The following is a 27,203-nucleotide window of genomic DNA, read 5'->3' as shown; positions in this document are numbered from 1 at the left end:
AAACTAACAATCTCCTAAGACTGTATCAGGATGAAATACAAAACCTTAAATAGACTTATTACCAGCAAGGAGATTCAATCAGTAATTGAAACCCTCCTGACAAACTAACATTCAGGACCAGATAGCTTCACTGGTGAACTCTAACAAACATTCAAAGACTTAATATCTATCTTTTTACTCTTCCACACAGTTGAAGAGCAGGGAAAGCTTCGAAACTCATTTTATGAAGCCAACAATACTCTGATACGAAAACCAGACAAGAACACCACAAAAAAAACTACAGGCCAATATCCCCGATAAACATAGATGCAAAAATCTTCAACAAAACAATAGCAAACAATGCAGTGATACGTGAAAAAGATCATAAACCACAGAATAAATCCCCTTTAATAATAAAAGGGGATTTATTCTAGGGATGCAATGGAGATTCAACATGCACAATCAAGAAAGACACTCCATATTAACAAAATGAAAGATAAAAATCTTATGATAATCTCAATAGATGCAGAAAAAGCATTTGGCAAAACTCAACATGCAGTTATGATAAAAACTTTCAACAAAGAAGGTATAGAAGGAACAGACCTCAATACAATAAAGGCCATATATGATAAATCCACAACTAATATACCCAATAGTGAGAAGTTGAAAGTTTTTCTCTAAGATAAGGAACCAGAAAAGGACGCTACTTCCCCCACTTACATTCAACATAATACTAGAAGTACCAGCCACAGCAACTAGGCAAGAACAGGGAATAAAACGCATCTAAATTGGAAAGGAGTAAGTAAAACTGTCACTATTTGTGGATGACATAATACTACATATAGGAAATCCTACCAGCTCTAAATGGAAGTACTCCTAAGGCTAAATAGATGTGACCAGAGAAAATAAAATCACAGGAAAGAAAGCAGACAACCAAATACTAACTAAAGGCAAAAAATCACATCAACTATCCACAAATGAAGTAAAAGGAAACACAAATGAGTACAGAATAAAACATCTAACATATAAAGAATGGAGGAGGAAGAATAAGAAGGGAGAGAAATAAAGAATCATCAGACTGTGTTTATAATAGCTTAAAAGAATTAAGTTAGATGGTTACATAGTAAAGAAGCTACCCTTGAACCTTTGGTAACCACGAACTCAAAGCCTGCAATGGCAATAAGTACATATCTATCAACTATCACCCTAAAAGTAAATGGACTGAATGCACCAATCAAAAGACACAGAGTAATAATAGAATGGATATGAAAGCAAGACCCATATATATGCTGCTAACAAGGGACTCACCTCAAACCCAAAGACATACACAGACTAAAAGTCAAGGGATGGAAAAAGATATTTCATGCAAACAATGGGGAGAAAAAAGCAGGTGTTGCAGTACTTGTATCAGACAAAATAGACTTCAAAACAAAGAAAGTAACAAGAGATAAAGAATGACATTACATAATGATAAAGGGGGTAGTCCAACAAGAGGATATAACCATTATAACTATCTATGTACCCAACACAGGAGCACTGACATATGTGAAACAAATACTAGCAGAATTAAAGGAGGAAACAGAATGCAATGCATTCGTTCTCGGAGACTTCGACATACCACTCACTCCAAAGGAAAGATCCACCAGACAGAAAATATGTAAGGACACAGAGGCACTAAACAACACCCTAGAACACATAGACGTAACACACATCTACAGAACTCTACACCCAAAAGCAGCAGGATACACATTCTTCTAAAGTGTACATGGAACATCTTCCAGAACAGACCACATACTAGGCCACAAAAAGAGCCTCAGTAAATTCAAAAAGACTGAAATTCTACCAACCAACCTCTCAAACCACAAAGGTATAAAACTAGAAATAAACTGTACAAAGAAAGCAAAAAGGCTCACAAACACATAGAGGCTTAACAACATGCTCTTAAATAATCAATAGATCAATGACCAAATTAAAATAGAGATCAAGCAATATATGGAAACAAATGACAAGAACAACACAAAGCCTCAACTTCTGTGGGATGCAGCGAAAGCAGTTTTAAGAGGAAGGTATATAGCAATCCAGGTATATTTAAAGAAGGAAGAACAATCCCAAATGAATAGTCTAAAGTCACAATTACCAAAATTGGAAAAAGTAGAACAAATGCAGCCTGAAGTCAGCAGAAGGAGGGACATAATAACGATCAGAGAAGAAATAAACAAAATTGAGAAAAACAAAACAATAGAAAAAAAATCAATGAAACCAAGAGCTGGTTCTTTGAGACAATAAACAAAATAGATAAGCCTCTAGCCAGACTTATTAAGAGAAAAAGAGAATCAACACAAATCAACAGAATCAGAAATGAGAAAGGAAAAGTCATGACGGAACCCACAGTAAAACAAAGAACTATTAGAGAATACTATGAAAACATATGCTAACAAGCTGGAAAACCTAGAAGAAATGGACAACTTCCCAGAAAAATACAACCTTCCAAATCTGACCAAGGAAGAAACAGAAAATCTAAACAGATCAATTACCAGCAACGAAATTGAAGCAGTAATTAAAAAACTACCCAAGAGCAATACATCTGGACCAGATGTATTCACTGCTGAATTTTATCAGACATACAGAGAAGACATAATACCCATTCTCCTTAAAGTTTTCCAAAAAATAGAAGAGGAGGGAATACTCCCAAACTCATTCTATGAAGCCAGCAACACCCTAATACCAAAACCAGGCAAATAACCCACCAAAAAAGAAAATTACAGACCAATATCCCTGATGAACATAGATGCAAAAATTCTCAACAAAATATTAGCAAACCGAATTCAAAAATACATCAAGAGGATCATACACAATGACCAAGTGGGATTCATCCCAGGGATACAAGGATGGTACAACATTCAAAAATCCATCAACATCATCCACCACATAAACAAAAAGAAGGACAAAAATCATATCATCATCTCCACAGACGTTGAAGAAGCATTCTACAAAATTCAACATCCATTCATGATAAAAACTCTCAACAAAATGGGTATAGAGGGCAAGTGCCTCAACATAATAAAGGCCACATACGATAAACCCACAGCCAACATCATACTGAACAGCCAGAAGCTGAAAGATTTTCCTCTAAGATCAGTAACAAGACAGGGATACCCACTCTCCCCACTGTTATCCAAAATAGTACTGGAGGTCCTAGCCATGGCAACTAGACAAAACAAAGAAATACAAGGAATCCAGATTGGTAAAGAAGAAGTCAAACTGTCACTATTTGCAGATGACACGATATTGTACATAAAAAACCCTAAAGATTCCACTCTAAAACTACTATAACTAATATCTGAAATCAACAAAGTTGCAGGATACAAATTTAACACACAGAAATCTGTGGCTTTCCTATACATGAACAATGGACTAGCAGAAAAAGAAATCAGGAAAACAATTCCATTCACAATTTCATCAAAAAGAATAAAATACCTAGGAGTAAAACTAACCAAGGAAGTGAAAGACCTATACCCTGAAAACTACAAGACACTTTTAAGAGAAATTAAAGAGGACTCTAACAAATGGAAACTCATCCCATGCTCTTGGCTAGGAAGAATTAATATCATCAAAATGGCCATCCTGCCCAAAGCAGTCTTCAGATTTAATGCAATCCCTATCAAATTACCAACAGCATTCTTCAACGAACTGGAACAAATAGTTCAAAAATTCATATGGACCACCAAAGACCCCGAATAGCCAAAGCAATCCTGAGAAGGAAGAATAAAGTGGGGGGGATCCTGCTTCCCAACTTCAAGCTCTACTACAAAGCCACAGTAATCAAGACAATTTGGTACTGGCACAAGAACAGACCCACAGACCAGTGGAACAGAATAGAGACTCCAGACATTAGCCCAAACATACATGGTCAGTTAATATATGATAAAGGAGCCATGGACATACAATGGGGAAATGACAGCCTCTTCAACAGCTGGTGTTGGCAAAACTGGACAGCTGCATGTAAGAGAATGAAACTGGACCATTGTCTAACTCCATATACAAAAGTAAATTCAAAATGGATCAAAGACCTGAATTTAAGTCCTGAAACCATAAAACTCTTAGAAAGAAACAGGCAAAAATTTCTTGGACATAAACATGAGCAACTTCTTCATGAACTTATCTCCCCGGGCAAGGGGAAAAAATGCGAAAATGAACAAGTGGGACTATATCAAGCTGAAAAGCTTCTGTAGAGCAAAGGACACCATCAATAAAACAAAAAGGCATCCTACAGTATGGGAGAATATATTCTTAAATGACAGATCCGATGAAGGGTTGACATTCAAAAATATACAAAGAGCTCACACACCTCAACAGATAAAAATCAAATAATCCAATTAAAAAATGGACAGAGGAGCTGAACAGACAGTTCTCCAAAGAAGAAATTTAGATAGCCAACAGACGCATGAAAAGATGCTTCACATCACTAGTCATCAGAGAAATGCAAATTAAAACCACAATGAGATATCACCTCACATCAGTAAGGATCGCCAAAATCCAAAAGACAAACAACAACAACAGTTGGTAAGGTTGTGGAGAAAGGGGAACCCCCCTACACTGCTGGTGGGGATGTAAATTAGTTCAACCATTGCGGAAAGCAGTATGGAGGTTCCTCAAAATGCTCAAAATAGACATACCATTTGACCTAGTATTCCACTTCTAGGAATTTACCCTAAGAATGCAGCAGCCCAGTTTGAAAAAGACAGATACACCCCTATGTTTATTGCAGCACTATTTACAATAGCCAAGAAATGGAAGCAACCTAAGTGCCCATCAGTAGATGAATGGATAAAGAAGATGTGGTACCTATACACAATGGAATATTATTCAGCCATAAGAAGAAAACAGATCCTACCATTTGCAACAACATGGATGGAGCTAGAGGGTATTATGCTCAGTGAAGTAAGCCAGGCAGAGAAAGACAACTATCAAATGATTTCACTCATATGTGGAGTATAAGAACAAAGAAAAAACTGAAGGAACAAAACAGCAGCAGAATCACAGAACCCAAAATGGACTAACGGTTACCAAAGGGAAAGGGACTGGGGAGGATGGGTGGGAAGGAAGGGATAAGGGAGGGTTAAAAGAAAGGGGGCATTATGATTAGCATGTATAATGTGGGGGGCATGGGGAGGGTTGTGCAACACAAAGAAGACAAGTAGTGATTCTACAGTATCTTACTACGCTGATGGACAGTGACTGTAATGGGGGCTTTGGGGGGGACCTTGTGAAGGGGGAAACCTAGTGAACATAATGTTCCTCATGTAATTTTAGATTAATGATCCCAAGAAAAAAAACGAATAAATGAATTCAGTGAAGTTGCAGGATATTGAAATATACAAATGTATGCTGTATTTCTATATATTAATAACAAATTTTCAGAAAGAGAAATTAAGAAAACAATCCTATTTACAATCACATCACAAAGAATAAAATATCTAGGAATAAATTTAACCGAGGAGGTAAAAGACCTGTACATGGAAAACCATTAAGACACTGATGAAAGAAACTAAAGATGATACAAGTAATTGGAAAGATATTCTGTGCTCATGAATTGGAAGAGTATTGTTAAAACATCAATAGTAAACCAAAGCAATCTACAGACTCAATGCAATTCCTATTAAAATTCCAATGACATTTTCCACAAAACCAGAATAGTTCTAAAATTTGCATGGAGTCACAAGACTTGAAATAGCCAAAACAATCTTGACAAGGACAAAACTGGAGGTATCACTTCCTGATTTCAAATTATAGTATAAAGCTACAGTAATCAAAACAGTATGGTATTGGCACAAAAATACAGATAGATATATATAGCTCAACAGAATATGACAGAGAGCCAAAAATAAACCCATGCATATGTATCATCAATTAATTTACAAAGGAGGCACAAATATACACTGGGGAAAAGACAGTCTCTTCAATAAATGATGTTGGGGAAACTGGATAGCTACATGTAAAAGAAGGAAGTGGACCACTATCATACACCACACACTAAAAATAACTCAAAATGGATTAAAGATTTGAATGTAAGATCTGAAACCATAAACTCCTAGGAGAAAACAGACTGTAAGCTCCTTGACAATAGTTTTATCTATGTTTTTCAGACCTTACTCCAAAGGCAAGGGAAACAAAACCAAGAATAAGCTTTCAACAAAATACATAAAAGCTTTTGCATGGTGAAGGAAATAATCAACAAAATGGAAAGGGAACCTTTTCAGGAGAAGATGGATGAAGATATTTGCAAATCACATATATGTTAAGGAGTTAATATACAAAATATATAAAGAACTCACACAAGTCAATAACAAAAAAAAAAACTGACTTAAGAATGGGCATAGATTCTGAATAAACATTTTTCCAAAGACATACAGATGGCCAACAGACACATAAGACACTCAATATCACTAATCATCAGGGAAATGAAAATCAAAACCAAAATGAGATACCATTTCACACCTGTTAGAACAGCTATTACCAAAAATAAGAAATAAGTGTTTGACAAGGATGTGTAGAAAAGGGAACCCTTTTACACTGTTGATGGGGATATAAATTATTATAGCCACTAAGGAAAACAGTATGGAGGTAATCTCAAAAAATTAAAAATAGATCTACGATATGATTCAGCAATTCCACTGCTGGGTATCTATCTTAAGAAAATGAGAACACTAATTCAAAAAGATGTATGCACCCCTATGTTCCTCACATTATTTACAATAGCCAAGATATGGAAACAACCTACATATCCATTAGATGTATGAATGAATAAAGATGTGGTTTGTATATACACAAAAGAATACTACTCAGTTATGATAAAGAATGGAATCTTGCCAACATGGAAGGACCTAGAGGGTATTATGCTAAATGAAACAATTTAGCCACAGGAAGACAAATACTGCATGATTTCACTCATGTGGTACCTAAAATACAAAACAAACAAAACAAAACAAAACCCAAACTTACATAAGAGGACAGACGGGTGGTTGACAGAGGGGAAGGGCATTACAAGTAGGGGTTTGGGGAAAGGGTACAAACTTAGTTATAAATAACTCTATATATAAAGGGTACAAACTTAGTTATAAATAAATAAATCATGGGGAATATAGTCAATTGTAGTAATTTTCTAATGTGACAGATAACAACCACATTTATACAAATACAAATGTATACAAATACAGAATCACCATGTTGTATACCTGAAACTAATATAATATTGTATTATATAGATACAGCACATCTACTGGGTGTCCAATCTTAAACACTACTTTTCTAGTAAAACAACCAGATACATTATAGAATAGAACGCAAAATTTGCAAAAATTTTAAGGATAAGTAGTAGACCAACATAATTTCATCCTTTTGGCATAGGACCCCCTAGACCTACTCAAGGTACCTCCTCCTCTGACATTATGGGGTATTTGGGAAGGAAAACCTGAGAAGCACTGCAGTATACCACAAGATTACACTAAATGGGCCAAATTATTAGGCTTGTTTTTGTCTGGAACATTTTCCCTTTCTCATTGGCAGCTGTAATTTCATGCTATTCTTCCTTATAGCCCTAAGTGTAAGCCTCTAAAATTTGCCCCACTTGCAAACTGCTGTTGGTTTGGAAAACAAACATCAAGCTTATTATGAAAAATGTAAATAGAGTCCAATGTACTGTCTTATGAAGAAAGAAACACCATGTTTGACATGTGGGCTTTGAGATATTCTTTAGCTTGAAGGATTTATTCCTTACATCTAGGTTCTTACTAACAACCAGCTAAGCAACCCCAAACAAATGAGGTGTTAGTATACTACAACCCTGTCAAAGTTTCAGATCAACTGGAATTTCATGAATAAAAAAACATTAAACAATTGGAAAAAAGGACTGAAAATATACCTATAAGTTCAGCAGGTTTGTTTGGTCTTTTGTTAATGAATGTTTCAAATGCTTCTTTCATGGCGTTGATAAATTTTTCATTCTTCAGAAAACAGACATCAATTATATGGTCAACCTTATCTTTAAAATCCAGCAGTTCTTGAACCATGGTTTTATCTTTTTCAGGATTAATTACAATAGTGCTGCCAAATGCCTAAAAAAAAATTACCACTTTTTACCAGAATTGTCTATGAAAATAATCCCCAAATCATATATTAAGGAGGTACATGTATTTTTTAATCTCTAGAAGTTAAAAGCAAGATAAAGCTGTTTCTGAAGTCAGTAAAAGAAAATAAAGTGATAAAACACCCAGATTGATACCATTCATCTATAACCATAAAATAAGGAATGACTACTGGGTATACAATATCATAATGAGGTATTACTTTAAATCTCTAGGCTCTTTCCCCCTACTCTTAAAGAAGTCTGCTTTGAACTTTTTAAAAATGGTACTCTGGCTTCATGTGTAAGATTGAAGAGAGAAATTTTGGATCAGGAAAGTCCTCTTTCTTTTTCCACATTCACTGTTGCAAGTATTGGAGTTAGAGATGATGTCACATATTAAGAAGGCAACTGTTTTATTGCTAATTTGCCACACAGCTTTCATTACTTTCTCAAAACTGCTCTCAAAACTTTCATTACTTAAATAAAATGGATCTAAAAGAAATCCTTGCTGACATGCACTCTGGGTATATAGTTTATAAGGCATGCGAGAAAAAAAAATCACAGGTTAACTGTTAATACCTTAATGTACTCAATCCACTGCTGCAAGAGAACCTGAACTCCACCTCGAACTCTACTGAAGAGCTGATACAGGAGAGATAAATCTTGAATTCGGTTTTCATCAAGGAGGTTATTTAAACCTGAATTTTCAAACATTTTAGCATTAAAAAGCATTGAACAAAAATGTCAGATATTTTAATGAAAATTAGTTATTAAAATACTGGTCTGAACTATAAATAATCTATAAATTTTATCATGGAGATCTGTTTAGAATTAAACTCAGACAATCACTTTTCCAAGTGAAAAATAAATACAGGGAATGTTAGTCTATATATAAATTTTTTAAAAACCCTAACTTTAGTCTATATAAAAAGAAAGGGTTTGTGCCATTTAGCATGGTAGATCAGATGTATAAACCAATCTATAAACACTAGTTTACATAAACATGCATAAGTAACTTGTGTGCAGTAGCCATATTATATCAGGCATTAATTAATGTATGTAGCTATATTTCAGAGTATTGGATCTGGCTGTGGTATATCAAAAACTATGCATTAATAGGCCAAGTTTTTTTTTATTAAGGTATCATTAATATACACTCTTATGAAGGTTTCACAAGAAAAACAATGTAGTTACTACATTCACCCATTTTATCGAGTCCCCCCATGCCCCATTGCAGTCATTGTCCATCAGTGTAGTAAGATGCCACAGATTGACTGTTTGCCTTCTCTGTGCTACACTGTTTTCCCCGTGACCCCTCACACCACGTGTACGAAACATAATACCCCTCAATCCCCATCTCCCTCCCTCCTGACCCACCCTCCCCCATCCCTCCCCTTTGGTAACCGCTAGTCCCTTCTTGGAGTTAATAGGCCACGTTTAAATGAGGTTCTAATAAATTGATTTTTCAGAATGAAATAACAGTGTAATTGTGTTGAAGTTCTAAAATATATCAATTTTATACAAAATACACAATGGTTTGAAGAGGAAGGTAAGACTTTTGCCTATTCGTGGCATTGTCAAAATTTAGGGTACACTCTTAAGATCACTTGGGATTAGTACAAGTGCTTAGTTTTACACGCTGTGAACAAAAATAGTGTAAAAAGGAATGCCATTCCTTACTGTAGTCTTACAAATTAAGTCAAGATTTCCCAAATTACCACTGTTTCTTTACTGGTGTTGGTGGACACCTCTCCTCTCAGTTCCTGTGACTTTAAGTTAAAGAAAAGGGCACCTCCTCTAAGTTTACTGTGATGAATATGGAAGAAGGGATGTGTCCATTCTCAGAAATGCAGCCACATACTGTCAATCTTTTAAAAGAGTAATCTTTAAAATTTTTTCTACTTGTTTGCTGCTACCATTTTAAAAGTAATCTCTTATTTATAAATGGCCAATTACCTTTCTGAAGAATTGCTGTTAAGTGTTCACCTAGAAGCTGTTTTTCTACAGTAGCAATTAATGACTTCCTACAAGGAAAAAAAGTTTAGAATTATTGACATTTGAATTTGCTGAAAATTTAAAGCCCCTCCTGGGCAAAAAAACGTAAATAGCTTGTTTTATGTTAATTTGAATATTCCCATCCTATGTATAAATTTATTGGTGATCAGAGTTCCCCTACTTTATGCCTAAAAGGAAAATACTGTGTATTTCAGAATTTGATTTACATCATGAAATAGTATTTCCATAGTCTTGCACTGGCAAGATTAGTTCAAAGATATAAAATGGCTTTTTCCAAGTTTCTCTCTTTTTACTAGGAAGGCAAAGAAGTTATCTATGCTGTTTACAGGAATTCCTTGGTTGGTTTAGGAAAGCACAGAAACAGTTCCTTCTAAGAATTTTATTCAACCTGAAGATTTCAAAGATCACATTAGCTTCTAATACTATTTTTAAACTATGTCCTAAACACATACACACAGCCATAATCAAATACTGATTAAATCTAATTAAGGAAAAGAACAACTTGAACTTTGTGTTATGAAAACAATTGTTAAAAATCTCAAATCACATCCAAAACTAGTTACTAAGAGGAACAGGTTTGGGAATGCTGAAAGGGCTTTAAATGATTGAACAGCACAGGTTAAGGCTATTAGACTAAGCATGTAATACTTACTGGGTGGTCTGATCTAAGTAAGTAATAAGTCTGTCTGCTTCTTCTTCTAGACGTTTGTTAACATGATGAAGATATTCAGGAACCTACAAAGACAGTTTTTTATATTATTGTTTTTCTCCCCATAAATCATTCAGAAAAAGTCAAGTCCAAAAGATCCTGGGAGCAGCCCTGTCAAAGATGACAGAGTTGAGTCATATGTAAAATTATAGGTAGAGTTTATGATCCAGAATTCTGGCCTTTAAGAAGAGAGAAAAGAAAGGAGCACCCAAGTGAGAGAAGAGCATCACCATGTTGGGAAGGTAAATGCAGGGGCAGTTTATGTTCTATCAAGGAAAGCTCTATTGTGAGACACCGTGGATTTATTAGTCGTGAGTTTTAAATACCTCTCTTTCCTGCATTAATTTTTGGCCTTCAGCTGCATAAAGCCGGTTAGTTTCTTCCAAAAATCGTTGTTCAAAAGAATCTTGATAAATCTGAGAACGAAGAACAAAATGAAGAAGTTCACTTATTCAGCAAGTATTTACTGAATGTCCTCTATGTGAATAGTACTATGAATTTGGTTTTTAAATACCAAACTAGGAATACCAATCAGCTCTGTTGTAAGTGAAGTAGTTAACTTACTTGCAAATCAGAAAGCATGCTTAAAAGGCTTCGGAGTAAACTTCTATCAATTGCTTCACCATTTCTTTCCCTCTCAATCAAGAGAAGAATGCCATCAATTGTCTTATTCTGGACTTTCTGATCACTTATAATATGAGCCCTAAATAACTCCAGTCCCATGTCCCTAAAACAAAAACAATATATAATCTAAATTAATTGACAATACTACTTCTGGAGAGGCTTGCTTAACTTCTCACCACATGTTAATTAGGGTGACAGACTTCAAAGCAGCAATGGTAAAAAGATAAATTCCACACATTTTAGAGAACATTATTAGATCAAAGCATACAGGACACTCATTTTATCTCTAACGAGACATAAAGCTAAATTCTTGTCTTCTTCCATAACTAAGTTTTGTTATATTATTTCCTTTGGTGGATTTCTTCCTTGGTTAAATTAAGAAACAATATTAGTTAAAAGATATAAAATGGTCTTCAATGTACTGGTAATGAAGGCTTCACTGGTCATTTGTCATCAAGCTTCAGTACTCAAAAATCAGTACACTCTCTGATAACCGCTATAGGTAGATGCTAGGCAAATGGGGAGAAGAGCTCATCATACAATTTTATTTTCATTTATTCATGGAATTTGCCATAATAATGTTAAAACTCTTGATTAGCAACAAAAATGACACACACTCATAGGTAGTCCAGAGCAAACTTCATCCCCCTGGCTAACAAAAAAACTTCATAAATTATTATATATATGCTCAGGGAATGTTCTCTCCAATATTAGCTTAGGCAAAACATAATTAAAAAGGTAAAACTGCTATAAATGTAAGTTTTGAAGCTAAATGTGGGCTTTTAGAAGACTATTCACAGTATCACTCTCTTCCATAAGTGTAGTTAAGATTTGACTATGATTTCTGACAAATCGTTCCATAATCTTTTTCTGGCATCCTTACCAAATGGAGGGTAGCATTGAATTCTGAAGAACGTAAGTTCTATCCAGAAACAAAAAAATGCTCCTGATCATGATCTGCCAATGAAAAAGAAATCAAATAATTTATATATTTTATGAAGTTGAAATATTCACTCTCAATAAAATAAGAATAAAGTTGCAGGGTTCACCTGTGTATATATAGACTAGTAGTATTAAACATACAGATCAACACATCTACTGTATATACACCATTACTATTTTTACGAAACTATTCTACTGTCTTAATCCTCACTGCAGTTTCCAGAAAAAGGATACTTAAAATGGGCCTATGACTTTGCAACTTGGGAAGTAACTGAAAATAAAAACAGGGACTCAAAGGAACACACATACAAATCTTCCTCAGAAATAGCACTCAGGATGCTGCTGCCTTAAATTGTGTATATGGTATCTGGGGTTGGGGATGGATTTTTAAGATTTTTAATTTAACAGAATATAGGTATACTGGATTAAAAAGAAAAGGTTATACAATGGAATATTATTCAGACATAAAAAGAAAAGAAATTCTCCCATTTGCAACATGGATGGAGCTAGAGTGTATTATGCTCAGTGAAATAAGCTAGGCAGAGAATGAAAAGTACCAAATGATTTTACGCATTTGTAGAGTATAACAACAAAGCAAAACTGAAAGAACAAAACAGCAGCAGACTCACAAACTCCAAGAAAGGACTAGCAGTTACTAAAGGGAAGGGGTTGGGGAGGGCAGGTGGGGAGGGAGGGAGAAGGGGATATTAAGGGGCATTATAATTAGCCCTCACAATATAGGTAGGCCACAAGGAAGGTAGTACAGCACAGAGAAGACAAGTAATGACTCTGTAGCATCTTACTATGCTGATGGATAGTGACTGCAATGGGGTGGGGGTGGGGAACTTGATAATAGGGGTGAATATTGAAATCACAGTGCTGCTCATGTGAAACCTTCATTAGATTGTCTATCAATGATACCTTAATTAAAAAGAAAAGAAAAAAGAAAAATCACAAAATAAAAAATAAAAAAATAAACGGTTATTATGATCTGTATAAGATAAAATACAGGACCATCAAGTACCTTCACAGGTAATGAAGTATAGCTGACCCTTGAAAAACATGTGTTTGAACTGTGCAAGTCCACTTACATGGATTTTTAAAAATAAACATATTGGGGAATTTTTTGGAGATTTGTGACAAGATGAAAAAATTTGTAAACTGCGTAGCCTAGAAGAAATGTTGAAAAAATTAAGAGAAAGGTATGCCATGAATGCATAAAGTGTATGTAGATACTTGTCTACTTTATCATTTACTACCGTAAAATCAACAGTGGGATATTAGTAAATTTTTGGTGAATTAAAAGTTATACGTGGATTTTCAACTGCACAGGTCAGGGTCAACAATCCTGTTATTTATGGGTCAACCGTAGTGGTCAGGATATCCATCAAGGCTGACAGACAGAATATAAAATTTTTCATGAGATAAATACTATTTGGTTAAGTGTGACAAAAATTAAAATCATCCTAAGGTGCAAGTCCCTCTAAAATGTTGGTTTACTTAACTCAACCAAAATTAGTTTCCAATTTAGGACAAGAACAGATACTGAGGTGGTCCCCCTTACTGCAAATCTTTTAAAACTAACATTCCTGTATTGGAAGAAATTAATTTTTTTAACTACAATATTTAGCTATAATGGGATACTTTTTTCAGCTTACCATTTGTCTGCAGTGGTTTTGCCAGCATCGATCAATCTTCTTTAGAAAAAGAACACTATCCAATGAATCCTTGAGATATATGTTAAGGATATTTTACAGTGCTTAGTACAAGTAATAGATGCAATGTAAGAGCACATTTGTCTTAAATATGGAACATTACATACTTACTTGTGAAACAATACAGCACTTAATTATAGAACAAAATGTTTATTTTTTAAACCATAAAAAATTTAGGTCTCACTAAAAAATACCTTTAAAAACAAGTCTTAGATATAACTGAGTATTGTGCTTTCAGTTTATGTTTTCCCTTTTTTTTTCAAGTGGAAATTTGCTAGGACAAAAAGAGTAAAGACATAAGGGCATCTTATTTACACTGAAACCACAAAGTAGATTTGGACCTAATTAAAGCTGAAGTCAAAATTGTTTCTTCTTTCCCTAGAAGGAAAATGAACAAAAATAACAAATATACAAAACACAACCACTCCATTTCAAGCTGGCTTAAATCAGTGAGGGATAGGGAGCAAGGGAGAAGATGAAAATGCAAGTTTTTTGTTTTTAAAAGGATATTCTCTGAACTGGTGAATTTGTGCTTTGATGTGATCTTCACAAATCTGTCTCAGCTGTTTGTACAAGTTTGCAGAAATCTTGTATGAACAGAGATTTTCTACAGCCTTCAAGATTAAACACATAATTGTTTAAGGTGAGAATGAGAGGAGGGGAGTCTGATTATTTACTTGAAACTCTTATTTTGTTATCTTTATCATGTCAATTTATAAAAAAGGCTCTTCCTCCACTTAAAACATGAAGTAAAACAACAAAATATCAATGTGGGTGAACTTTTCCATAACCAATGTATTGTACCAAAAACCCCCAACACACACACACACATACACAGAATAATATATTTATTATGGCTGTACAGGTTAAGGGTGGAGGTAATCAAGCCAAATACATCATTGGATGTGAAGATACCCAATTTATAGCAACTATTACATATAAATAGTGTCTTGTCCTTAACATGTTAATTATTTTTATAAGCAGAATTCAATTTTGAGTTTGAAAAATAATTTTACCAATTGTTTATGAGATGAGTTGTGAGTTGTGCAGCTGAACCATCATTGAATTACTTACTTATACTTTCTTTGGTTTTCCTAAACAGAACAATTCATAAATTATTGATAGCAGTTATTATAAGTAGGATGTAACTAAACATTAAGTATTTTTCTCCAACATTTCAGTTTAAGGATATTTAACTACAGATTTTAAAATCTGAACAACTGAATAAACATTAATTACAATAGAAATAACTGTATTGTACTTCATTCTAGTAGTTGGATTGGTGGTTTTTTTTACTCAGATCCCCAAAGGACAAACTTTAGATTTCAGTGAGTTTCTTGCTTTATGTATCAAGACTTTCAAAAGTAAAATGACACAGCACAAGTCTTTGGATGAACCAACAATCTACAATCCCAACTAGTAATGACTTAAGTATAACACCAGGATTCCTTTTTCACCACAACAAAAGGCAAAAATTCCATTGAAACTGACTCAAAGGGAGAAGGGAGCATCCAGGTTCTGCTGGTTGAAGTGGAATTTTTTAAATATGTAGTTGGAAGTCATATCCCTGTAAGTGGGTCCAGTGAGTAAGTTAGCAAATAATACCACTGGAGGAAAGTCAGTGCACCTTACCAGGAAACAGCAGGCCAATTAGACCCAGCAGCTGGGGACAAATAAGAAAGCTGAGTCTCTACTGGCCACTTCCCATATGGCCTTGGGCTAGGCCACAAATGTCTAAAGGGTGCATTTTTGTTTATTTCATGTGCCTCTCTGTTCCCATTGGTCCTCTATGGATTCTTCCCCCTTCCTCCTTCAGATTCTCACTGTTTCTTGGTGTTCCTTTTGAGTGACTTATTATCTGAGCATTTCTCATTTCCCTGCTTAGATTCTGTCTTCAGAATTCATCTTCTCCACATTTCCCACTTCTAGTGCTTCTCCAACTCCTACTTCTCCCACTCTCTTCTGCTGGTTCCTTTCTCAAGAACCATGTAGTAGTTCTCACTGGACCTATCTTCTCACACATGATACTATTTTCCCTTACTACTTGGCCAGGCCCCACTTCTTCCAGTAAACTTTCCTTAACTGCCTCAGCTACCAGTGACTCACCTGGCACTATCACCAATCATACCACACTGACTTGTCACTGAGTCAACACTGCATCTTTTTATGTATATAATCTGTCCCTCAATTCTCCATAAGGATAGAGACCATATGCTCATTTATCTACATGTTAATACTTGTGCTTTGAACCAGGTGAATATAGTAAATATTAAAAAATCTGATCTACTTAAAGCTAGCAATGTGTCCTGCACATAGAAGGGGCTTACACTGTAATAAGAAAACTGGCCAGAAAACATACAGTTACAATATCCTGTGCTATGTGCTAAAATGGGGATAAGCAGGCAGGCAAGGCCCCAACCTAGTATTTAGAGCAGGGGCAAGTCATGTAAGGATTCCTGTGTGTAGGTAAATAGGTAGAGTCCCAAAGACCCTGAGGGAAATGGATAAAGAGCTAGTGGAAATAGTGGGAAACAGAGGATTAACCTGGGTTTTATGTTTACAGTCTCACGTGTGTTTAGTTGGAGGATGGTTTAAGATGTTAAGAGGCAAGAAAAGCAGGAAAGGCAGGAGCATCTAAGGTGAGTTTTGAAGGTCAAGTTGGAAGAGAACACTCTGCTTCGCCAATTTAAGCTTTGACTGCTTCTTAACATATAGACCAGATCTAGTAATTTCCCTTCTTTGAAAGCCTCCCATCAAGCACTTCATGTGCTATTAGGAAGAAATCCCATAAACAATACAAAGGACTGAATTGTGCAGTATGGTGCACGGGTCTACTATCACTTACATAAAAAAGATAAAATGAATAAAAACACAGAGTTGTTTATACATGAAGTATCTCCAGAAAGATAACCCCAAAACTAATGTTTGTGGAGAGGGAAAATAGCAGTGGGGAAGAAGGGTTGGAGGATGGAATGGAAATGAAACTTTTCATTACACGCTCTGTAATATGTTTTGGACTTTGAATCAGATGAATATATTAACTATTCAAAAAACTTAAATACTTGCCTCACACAATAAAACCCTTTCACCTTCCCTACCACGAGACTTTTTAGCATGGTATTCAAGGTTCAATCTTGCCATTTATGGCTGTTTATAATCTTCCACATACCCTGTGATCTAAACACTCTGCTTTCCTCACTTATAAGGAAGGTTTGTTTGAAGCAGTTGTGTGTTGCCTAAAAAATGGCTTCCAAAAATTTTTTGACAAGCCACACTAAAAAACACATTTTATGTCACAATCAATTGTACATAAAAATAAGTTAATGTAATTGAAACAAAATTTTCATGAAAGTACACTTATCATTACTATGTGTGATATACTCTGATATTTTCTATTTTATTTCTTTAAAAAAATGCTGGTCACAAACCACTATCAGGAACCTACTAGAATATGCACCTTAGTGGCAAGGACTAGGTGATCTCTATAGGCCCATGGCATCTGTCCAGCTTTGCACAACAGTAATCAGTCACTGATTCAATACGGACTGAGTGTGTGTTTACTTAATACTCTATATCCCATTAGGGGCTGGGATAGAAACATGAAATAGAAAGTGCTAAGTCAATCTTTGAAATGCACTTTCAGAAATGTATTAATTATTTTACATTTCAGTAAACACTAGGGAAACCCCTGAAGTTTGATCTAGTATAACTAATTAGTAAAATAACCTCATTTCACGGGCAACTATTTACATTAAACAGATTATAGATAGTTTCACACATCCTCTAAATAAAACTCTTTTCACTTAAGCTCTCAATCATTAGTGGTAAATATGCTGCCTTACATCCTTTCTGAAGGTAGTCAGGTATAAAATAAAAACATTCTAGCAAAATTTAACCTTTATTCCTCCAAACTTCAGCCCCTTCCATACAAAATCCATCCATGTCACATCAAAATCATATTTGAAAAAAAACAAACAAAAAGCAAAAACGCACTCCAAAGAAAACATAAATGTATAGCAAATGAAATGCAGAGCTACAGTTTGTAAAATGTGATGCTTTGGGAAATATAGGGTTTAAGAAACAGCAAGGACATAAAAGGTTGCATTCGAGACCAGGGAAGGAGTGGCAATAAGGGTGAGAGAACTAGAATAAAAAATGAAGAGGATTAAAATAACAATTAAAAAAAGATCACAAAAATAATAAAGAATTAAACATGGTAAGGGAGGAAATCTAGAAATTTTCTGAGAAAGATTAACTTCCCACCAGGGTGCTGAACTCTGGTCACTGGCCTAATGGACTGGGTCTTAATTCTTCAAACCATGCTTGAAGAAAGAAAAGCACATCACAAAACTTTTCAACAAGTGATACAGCTATAAAACCTAAACTATTTTTTTACATCTATAAAAATGGCTATAATACTCAAAATATATAAAAAACTAAACATTTGCAGAAAGGAAGCCAACTAATGAAACCTAAATCATCTTTCTTTTTACATCTAGTTAAAAGGACTTAAATAAAATGGAATGAAATTACCAAGATCTAAGAATTTGTAGTTGCACAGTTTTTTAAACAGCAGGCATAGAACTGATTAACATTCAGTAAAAAGAGCAATATATACTGTGACAGATTAAGTTTATAAACGTCAACAGAGTGACAACAGTTAAACTTACATGGAATATGACAGCTAGGCATCTCTGCTAAGAATCTAACTACTCTAACTACCCACTGACTGCTTAAGCAACCAGGTTTACAACAGATAATAACTTTTACTGAGGTGGACGCACTACTTGCTTCCAGTCTTATGGTCAGCTACTCAATAAATGCATCATTAAATAAAGGTTCATTATTTAAGATTTCTTTCACAAAAAGCTAGCCAAACAAGAGGTCCTGTTTGTTAACAGATAAACTAAATCCCATTATTTAAAATATTACTTAGTAAAAAAAGTCACATGCCAAAACCAAAATTCCACCTATTAAGACACCACATGTAAAAACAAGACATTCTTGAGAAGTGCAAAAGTACACTGTTCCTAGAGAGTTCCCCTCTTTTTCTATTATTTTTTCAATTTGGCTAATGGAATCTACTGATGGACATTTGAAAAGTAATCTATTTATCAGCCAGCTGTTCTGGCCCAGAGGACTATATAATAAAATGCAATCTTAAAATAAAAATTAACCTTTTAAAAAAGACTCACTTCAGAGAAATGCAAATTAAAACCACAAGGAGATATCACCTCATACCAGTAAGGATCGCCAACATCCAAAAGACAAAACAACAACAAATGTTGGTGAGGTTGTGGAGAAAGGGGAACCCTCCTACACTGCTGGTGGGAATGTAAATTAGTTCAACCATTGTGGAAAGTCGTATGGAGGTTCCTCAAAAAGCTCAAAATAGAAATACCATTTGACCCAGGAACTCCATTTCTAGGAATTTACCCTAAGAATGCAGCAGCCCAGTTTGAAAAAGACAGATGCACCCCTATGTTTATCGCAGCACTATTTACAATACCCAAGAAATGGAAGCAATCTAGGTGCCCATCAGTAGATGAATGGATAAAGAAGAGGTGGTACATATACACAATGGAATATTATTCAGCCATAAGAAGAAAACAGATCCTACCATTTGCAACGACATGGATGGAGCTAGAGGGTATTATGCTCAGTGAAATAAGCCAGGCGGAGAAAGACAAGTACCAAATGATTTCACTCATATGTGGAGTATAAGAACAAAGAAAAAACTGAAGGAACAAAACAGCAGCAGAATCACAGAACCCAAGAATGGACTAACAGTTACCAAAGGGAAAGGGACTCGGGAGGATGGGTGGGAAGGGAGGGATAAGGGGGGGAAAAGAAAGGGGGCTTTACAATTAGCATGTATAATGTGGGGGGGCATAGGGAGGGAAGTACAGCACAGAGGAGACAAGTAGTGATTCTACAGCATCTTACTATGCTGATGGACAGTGACTGTAGTGGGGTTTGTGAGGGGGGACTTGGTGAAGGAGGGGGTCTAGTAAACATAATGTTCTTCATGTAATTATAGACTAATGATAACAAAATGAATTTTTTTAAAAAGGGAGACAAAGGGAAAAAAAAGACTCACTTATCATCATCGGCATTGATGACACCGATCAATATATAGCAGGTACTGTAATGAGTACTTTTTATTTTATTTACAACTGAACAACCCTGCCATATAGGTAGTGTCAGCCTCCCCATTTTGCAAATAAGGAAACCAAGGTTTAGAGAAGTAATTCACACAAAGTTGTCATGAGTGGCTGATCTCTAAACTAAGGCAGGCTGGATCAAATCAAGTCAGTGCATACCTATCTAGGTCAAACAAAAAAAAACCCCCAACCAAAACATTAACCATTCCCTCACACTTATACAAGATTTCAAGGTTGTCAAAGACAGGTGATTTTTAAACTCAGGTACAATTCTTACTTAAAAGACAGTGTTCGTTTACTGAGTGCAGATGTACTCAGAAAAGCATGTTCTTTTCTAGAAATTAAAAACTTGGGAGGCAGTACATGCAGTCCACACTAGGGACTTCTGTGCTTAAGCTTTAAAGCAAAATGCTTTTGCATGCATAGAAAAAAGTTCTGCATAGATACATGCCAAATAAATGTTCACTTCAGGAACAGAGGGTGGGATGGGGGAATGACGGATTTGGAGAACTTTTGTTTGGTATTCTACCTACTTCTACATTGTTTCCATTTTCGCAAAGTATTTTATATTACATATCAACTAATCAAAATCAAACAAGCACCTGAAACCCAGAGAGCACAAAAATAATTTTATTCCCTTTTATCCTTTTATCCTCTTTTTTGAACTCAGAACATCTCAAAATAATCTTTCAGAGACCAATCCAAAGGAACATTTATAAAATTAAGGTCAAAAACAACAAGAGTAGTAGAAATAAATGCTTTTGAATTTATTATAGATGTAATTAAGAACTAACATAGTGAAATACTATGAGAAACACCAAGAGTGATAAGTTGTAACCAATTTTAGGCTAAAAAAATGTAATTTGAGCAACAGCAGGTAGAATTCTGAAGTACAAAAAAGGAAAAACACAAAAAATGTAAGCTATGAACTCTTGAAATACAAACAGATCTAACAGAATCAATTTATCAGGAAAAATACTTTTGAACCCCAAAGCTCTAAGAAAAATATTCAAGGTGAAGTAAATAGTGTTCATTAACAACCTCAATCAGTATGTTATGAACATGAAATTAACACATTGAAGTTAGAGATGCTGTATACCAGCATACCTAGATAAACACCACATACATGCATGACTGAAAAAAATTACCTTCTTTGGTGACAAAAGAGTTTTCTTCCTAAAGTAAAACTTTGCTTCAAATAGTGCACTACAGAGGTATCTGAAGTGCTGTGGTGCATTAGTGAGGCAGCATGGTAGTGGAAGTATACTGGACTAGAAACTTGGGCATTTCCACTTAAGTCCCCTGTACTGCCAATATATGACTCTGGGTGTGTTAACTTCTCTGAGATTTCCTCATCAACAGAGTGGGGATAATAACTACTATCTTATCTACTTCACACAGGGTTTCTATAATGCTTAAATGAGATGACAGAAAACAAACGTGCTTTCTAGGCTGTCATGCACACTGTACAAAAAAAGATATTAGACCACATGATCTCTAAGGCCTTTCTAACTCTGATTCCGTAATTCTACTTTTATTACTGTATACAACCCAGGAGCCATACATGTCATATAACAATATAGCCAAATGAGGTGGGCTTATCCTTGAGTAATCTCTAGTATTACTACCACCTGACATTTATACAGCATTATAATGCTTATAACATCACAGAACAACATTACTATGTGTTGGGCATCGTTTTGAGTGTTTTACATGCACTGACTTGTTTAATTTTCATATCAGAAAACTGGTAATCTCAACTGACATATTACAATGAAAAAACACTGTGGCTTACGAAAAAGCTCTACTAATAACATCATCTTATATTTCTGTATCATAGTGCTTCAAGGTGTTTTCCACAAACATCTTACTTGATTCTTAGAGGCAACCCTGTGAGCTGGTTTTCCCTACTTTACAGAGGAGGACCCTGATGCTGAGAGAGGTTTAGCTCCTTGTTTGAGATCACAAGGGTCAGAACAGCCAAAAGTAGATCCCAAACCTGTCTTCTTACTCTTAATCCTCTGGGTAGTATGGGCTTGTCCATCACCATACCACCTCTGCAACTAAAATGAATAGATAAAAACTACAAATTTTGATAGCTGAACTGATGTAATTTCTTACGAAGCATTCATCAATACAAAAAAAATTCAAGCTATTGGACTCTGAAGTTTTTTTAATACACAAAATTGCTGACACTATAATGGAAAGTAACATCTTGAACTGGTTGTGTCAAAAATACAGCAGGGCAAAATATCTTGGTAGCAAGAAATCTGAAGAAGTAACTGCCCTTAACAGTTCTATTTAAATTAAACACTTCAAGTACAGACCCATTTGTTAAGCAAAATAAACAAACCTGAACCTCAGACCAAGTCGCTACACTACAACCTGCTGCACGTTTTTTGACTAAGGTGTGTCTTGTAGTCCAGGAGATTAAGACAAATATAAAGAGCAAGAAAAAGAAATGGCATGTCACCAGAAATCATCTTTGGGATTCAGGCTGTGGATCTACTATAGATTACACAAGGTACTCCTAACTATAGATCCTCATGAGAAGGGTCCAAGATAAGCCGAATTTATACCAATATGACGTACCCATAGTTTATGTCAGAATATGTGATTATAAAAGAGTGCATTAACTAATCAAGAGATTGTAATTTGAAGGGAACCAAAACTCTACATAAGAATGTACTTCAGAAAGTTAAATCCATATATATCCCACCTCAATTTATGCAACCAAATCTGGCTATCCACATTGATACATACCTGATAGAGTTCTTCTAAATTGTATTTAATGGAAGTACTATTCTGGATAGCTTCCACTGCTTCTTTCAGTTTCTGCCATGTTTCATCTGTGTAGTTTTCTGGTAATTTAGGCTTATCTAGATGATATAAAAGGTTGAGATCAGAATAATATGTAGGATATAGTAACAGAAGGATCCAAAAAATACAATAATAATATTACTATTTAAGGGTAAGTTGTGTTCTTTACAATTATTACACCTAAATATTAGTAACCACTGTATTTAGATTTAGCATGAAGAACAAAATTCGAAATGCTAGAATACGGTTTAAGTCATTTTGACTCACCTATTAAAACTGAAGGTGAGGTTTTTTTCTCCTATTGACTGTACGCTCCAAAAAATAAAAATTAAAGAATGACAGATAAAAAATAACAAGTCTGATCTTATTCCATCATGTGTAAAGCCTAAGTCTGTCAACATGAATTCTGTACCTGAGATTTAAAATACTGAGCACCTACTATGTATAAGATACTTTATAAACATTGATTTTCCTAATAATGCCCTGAGAAAGGTATTATTCTTCCCTATTTTGCCACTGGGGAAAACTGAGGCTGGAACTCATTTAGTAAGGCTTGCCCAAGGTCACCATAGCTAGTCAATGGAAAAACTGGGATTTTAATCCAGGTCTGTTTGATCCCCACATTTATGCAGCATCTACAGAAATGGAGAGAAACATCTTAATTCAGGTCTTAATTTAAACTACATTTGCGAGCAGAATGAAATTTTAAAAAATCATAATGTCCAAATGACTCCTGAACCTGTAGTATTTTCAGAATGGAAAGAAACATCTTAATCCAGGCTTTAATTTAAACTTCACTCACCAGCAATGAGTATTTTTTTAAATGAGAACATCCAAATGCCTTAATGTGTTTTTATTCTAGGTGAGAGAGGGAAAAACTCCCCCAAAACCAAAGCCTGTGAAACCCACATGCAAATACAATTAGGATCATAGTTCATCTCTTTTAAAAATCCTTGGCTATTAAATCGATATATTTTAAGTGAAACAGTGAACACATTAGTCAATTACAAATAGTATGTACTTTAGAAAGGTCTACTATTAATTCAGAAAGATTACAACACTTTTGAGAACCTGGGGATGGGAGAGGTGTGATAGCAAAAAGAAAAGGTTAAAGATAAACAATACTATAACCCTCTGCCTGACACAAAATAGTGCATATTCATGATTTCCACACTAATGTTGAAAACACAAGCATGGAGAATATAGTTTTCTCAATACTAACATTTAACCACAAGGCACTTATCTGGTAAATATTACTTTAGTTCATTCATTTAGTTTTCCACTTAATAAACATTTTTCCAACCATCACCTGCCAGCTAAAGATGTTGAAATAACTTAAGTCAAAAAACAGAAGCACAGTCAACAGATAAAAAGTAATTCAGCTCAGTAACACTTTAAAAAACTGCTGGTTTTTATTTGCATCAAAGCCTTCATAACACTCTGAACTGCATATCTCAAACACAAAATGAACAAATGTTCCTAAAAGCTGGTATTTAAAAACCCATTTTAGTGATTTAAAAAAACAGATGTAGTAACTGTTCCTATCTTTAGACAAGTGTGGTACAGAGTTACTACTTTTGTGCACAAACAGCATCATTCACTTCCAAACCCTACCTTGGGAAAGAGATGTAGAGATCATAAACACTTTTCAGCAAATACTGCTTCCACAATTGAGTTTCAAGAATACAGTATTCAATATTATAAATCTAACTATAAATCACCTTTGAGCATGAAAAGATCACCATTGCTACCTGCATTTATAGGGAATTATAGAGAATTGGCCTACTGATGCATAAAAATAAAAATCCCAGCAGCGTCCAAGTTCAAGCACCTGAAATAAATAAACCTTTAGAAGTTTCTCACCTGTAAAATCCGGATTGATCATACCGATTGTCAGTGTTACAAGGAATAACAGATTAGATACAACAGGCTGAGACAGACCTCTAAATACTGCACAGAAACACCCAGGGTGCGTTTTAGCACAAGGATAATAACCACCCCCGGAAAATGAACCCTCCACCTCACTGATTATACATAAAACATTAGACCACCTCTACGCTGTTCAGTATATTAACACAGACCACGTGACCGCTCAAGTGTCAAATCCTTAGCAGGTGATTATGGATTTTGGCCTTGGTTACCTTTAAAGTTCTTGATCACTAACTTCTTAGCAGAGCCAGGCTTGCTGTTAGCAAAGCTAGAGGCGGTGGTAGAAGATTTGGCTAGGCCGTTTGCGTGATGCGAAGCCACAGAAGAGATTAATATACTCTTATTTTTAAGTTGCTGCTGCTGAGATGTTGCAGCAGTTGGTGAAGACGAAGAGGAGGAGGACGAGGATTCCTCAGCCATCTTCGCATCAAACCCTACAAACTCCAGGGTGTCTTCAAAACGCAGCTTCTTCTGTACCGGTGCGTGGCTGGAAGTAGCCACTGAAACCCCCAGGCAGAAGGACGAGGTTGAAGGGGATGCCGAATCCCTGGGTTGTAAAGGAGAAGTGGAAGAGGAGGAATCAAAGTCTTCTCTCTCGTTACTACTGTTACTGCTGCTACTGCTGCTGCTGTTTAACTTTCTCTTCTTGGCAGAGGTGGGCGGAGTGGTGCTGGTATTACCATCAGTGGCAGCTCTGACCTCCTGAGCAGCAGCAGCAGCTGAGGGATTGGGGGAAGAAAAACCTGTTGGAAACATGAAAATAGCGGGGTCAACAGGCAAAGGAGCATCAAAAACCTACGTTTATATGCCTGCGCGCGTGTAGGAGAGAAGGTGGCAATGCTTAGAGGGGGAAGGGATGAGAGAAGAGAGGAGAAACACAGAGGACGAGAAGGAAAGTGAAGCCGGGGGCTACACCGGGGAAATGGGAGGGTTTGGTAAGGCGGATAGGCTGACACCAGGAGTGAGCAGAACGAGGGGGGAGAGCGAATGAGGAGGCAGACAGGTAAACGGTCCCGCCGTCCCCGTCCCCTGCTTTTCGGTCTCTCTCCCCCCTTTCTGCAGAAGCGACACAGTAAGTCTGAGACTGCAGCTCCTCCTCCTTTTCTCCCTCTCTCCGGGAGGGGAGACGCCGTGGTTGGGGGGAGGGGGTAGAGAACCGGGGCTTGTTATTGTCAATAGCACAAGAGGCGAAAGATGGCGCTACTTCCGGTCACGCGGCGGCGAGGGAGGGGCGGTGGCGGTCCCGGGAATGGAGGGGTGGAGAGAAGCACTGCAGGCGCCCGGGGGGCGGGGGAGCTGGCTCCTGGGGAGGCAGCGGGAAAGCGGCGGCCAGGACGCCGGAGACACTCGTGCTCCTGCGCTCGCTTGCGCGCCCCTACCCTGGCAGCACTCTGCTCTTCTGGCCCGCCGGTAGCTCCCACCCCCTCCTTAGCGATCTCGCGGGAAGCCTAGCGCCGCAGCGCCCTTACCGGAAGTGACTGGGCAGACACTTTTCATAGCGCCCAGATCCCGAAGCCCCCAGGTCCGCAGGACTTGAGTGGGGGGGTGGGGGAGGGAGAAAAAGGGGGGGGGAAGAGAAGTGGAAAGGGAGGAGGGGGCGGGCCTTCGAGACACCTTCGGAGCTCCTGATTGGAGCTTTCTGAACGCGAGGCGGGCGGAGGTGGAGGGTGGGGGGTGGCGGGAGAAGCAGCGGGAAGGAGCCTAAAGGGGAGGAGAAGTGGTGACGCTGAGGGGCGGGGTGAGCTAGCTGGGAAAAAAGAGGAGGAGGGAAGGAGGGTGAGTGGGAGTCAAAAGTAAGAACGGAGAATGGAAACTTTGAAAGAGATAAAGGAATAAGGAGGGGTCGCAAGGCAAGGGGAGTAACCCGAAATGGAGAAAAACATAATCATGCCATTATGCCTGCTGCTAGGGAGGACTGTCATGATGTTAAGATCGGAAGGAAAAAGGAAAAGAGCCCAACTAGAAAGAAAAGGACTTTGTGATTTGGTTGAGCTGTAAATTGTTTCTTTGTATGTCAAGGACACCACTGACTCAATACTGAATAGGGTCTGAGTTTTGATATCTTTCTCAGTAATGTAGCTGCAAATCCTTTTACCTTCCAGGAGCATTTTCTAAGACGGCTGGCCAGAGTTAAGGGGGCATTCTAAAGCCAAGAAACAGGAAGGTAACTAACATCCCTC

At 36.5% G+C, this 27,203-nt stretch overlaps 1 protein-coding gene across 3 annotated transcripts in view; it reads right to left on the bottom strand.

Annotated features, from left to right (window-relative positions):
* The window catches only part of CUL4B (cullin 4B), a 51,864-nt gene extending 25,222 nt beyond the window's left edge, over nucleotides 1-26,642 (bottom strand). For 2 of the 3 annotated variants that reach the window (XM_073228142.1, XM_073228143.1), the window contains exons 1-12: nucleotides 26,493-26,642; nucleotides 25,236-25,766; nucleotides 23,038-23,153; nucleotides 14,622-14,724; nucleotides 14,054-14,124; nucleotides 12,337-12,410; nucleotides 11,394-11,556; nucleotides 11,156-11,245; nucleotides 10,773-10,855; nucleotides 10,061-10,128; nucleotides 8,684-8,802; nucleotides 7,901-8,093 (exon numbers count right to left, since the gene is read on the bottom strand). In XM_073228142.1, the coding sequence (XP_073084243.1) occupies nucleotides 7,901-8,093; nucleotides 8,684-8,802; nucleotides 10,061-10,128; nucleotides 10,773-10,855; nucleotides 11,156-11,245; nucleotides 11,394-11,556; nucleotides 12,337-12,410; nucleotides 14,054-14,124; nucleotides 14,622-14,724; nucleotides 23,038-23,153; nucleotides 25,236-25,766; nucleotides 26,493-26,520 (1,639 nt within the window). In that variant the 5' untranslated portion in view covers nucleotides 26,521-26,642. Of the gene's footprint in view, nucleotides 1-7,900; nucleotides 8,094-8,683; nucleotides 8,803-10,060; nucleotides 10,129-10,772; nucleotides 10,856-11,155; nucleotides 11,246-11,393; nucleotides 11,557-12,336; nucleotides 12,411-14,053; nucleotides 14,125-14,621; nucleotides 14,725-23,037; nucleotides 23,154-25,235; nucleotides 26,216-26,492 lie in introns of those variants that run through there. The other variant, XM_073228144.1, reaches the window with a different exon arrangement.
* Nucleotides 26,643-27,203: the final 561 nt, after the last annotated feature.

The sequence above is a fragment of the Manis javanica genome, chromosome X (assembly GCF_040802235.1).
Source record: "Manis javanica isolate MJ-LG chromosome X, MJ_LKY, whole genome shotgun sequence".
NCBI classification, from domain to species: Eukaryota; Metazoa; Chordata; class Mammalia; order Pholidota; family Manidae; genus Manis; species Manis javanica.
This window is presented reverse-complemented; position numbering and strand designations above follow the sequence as displayed.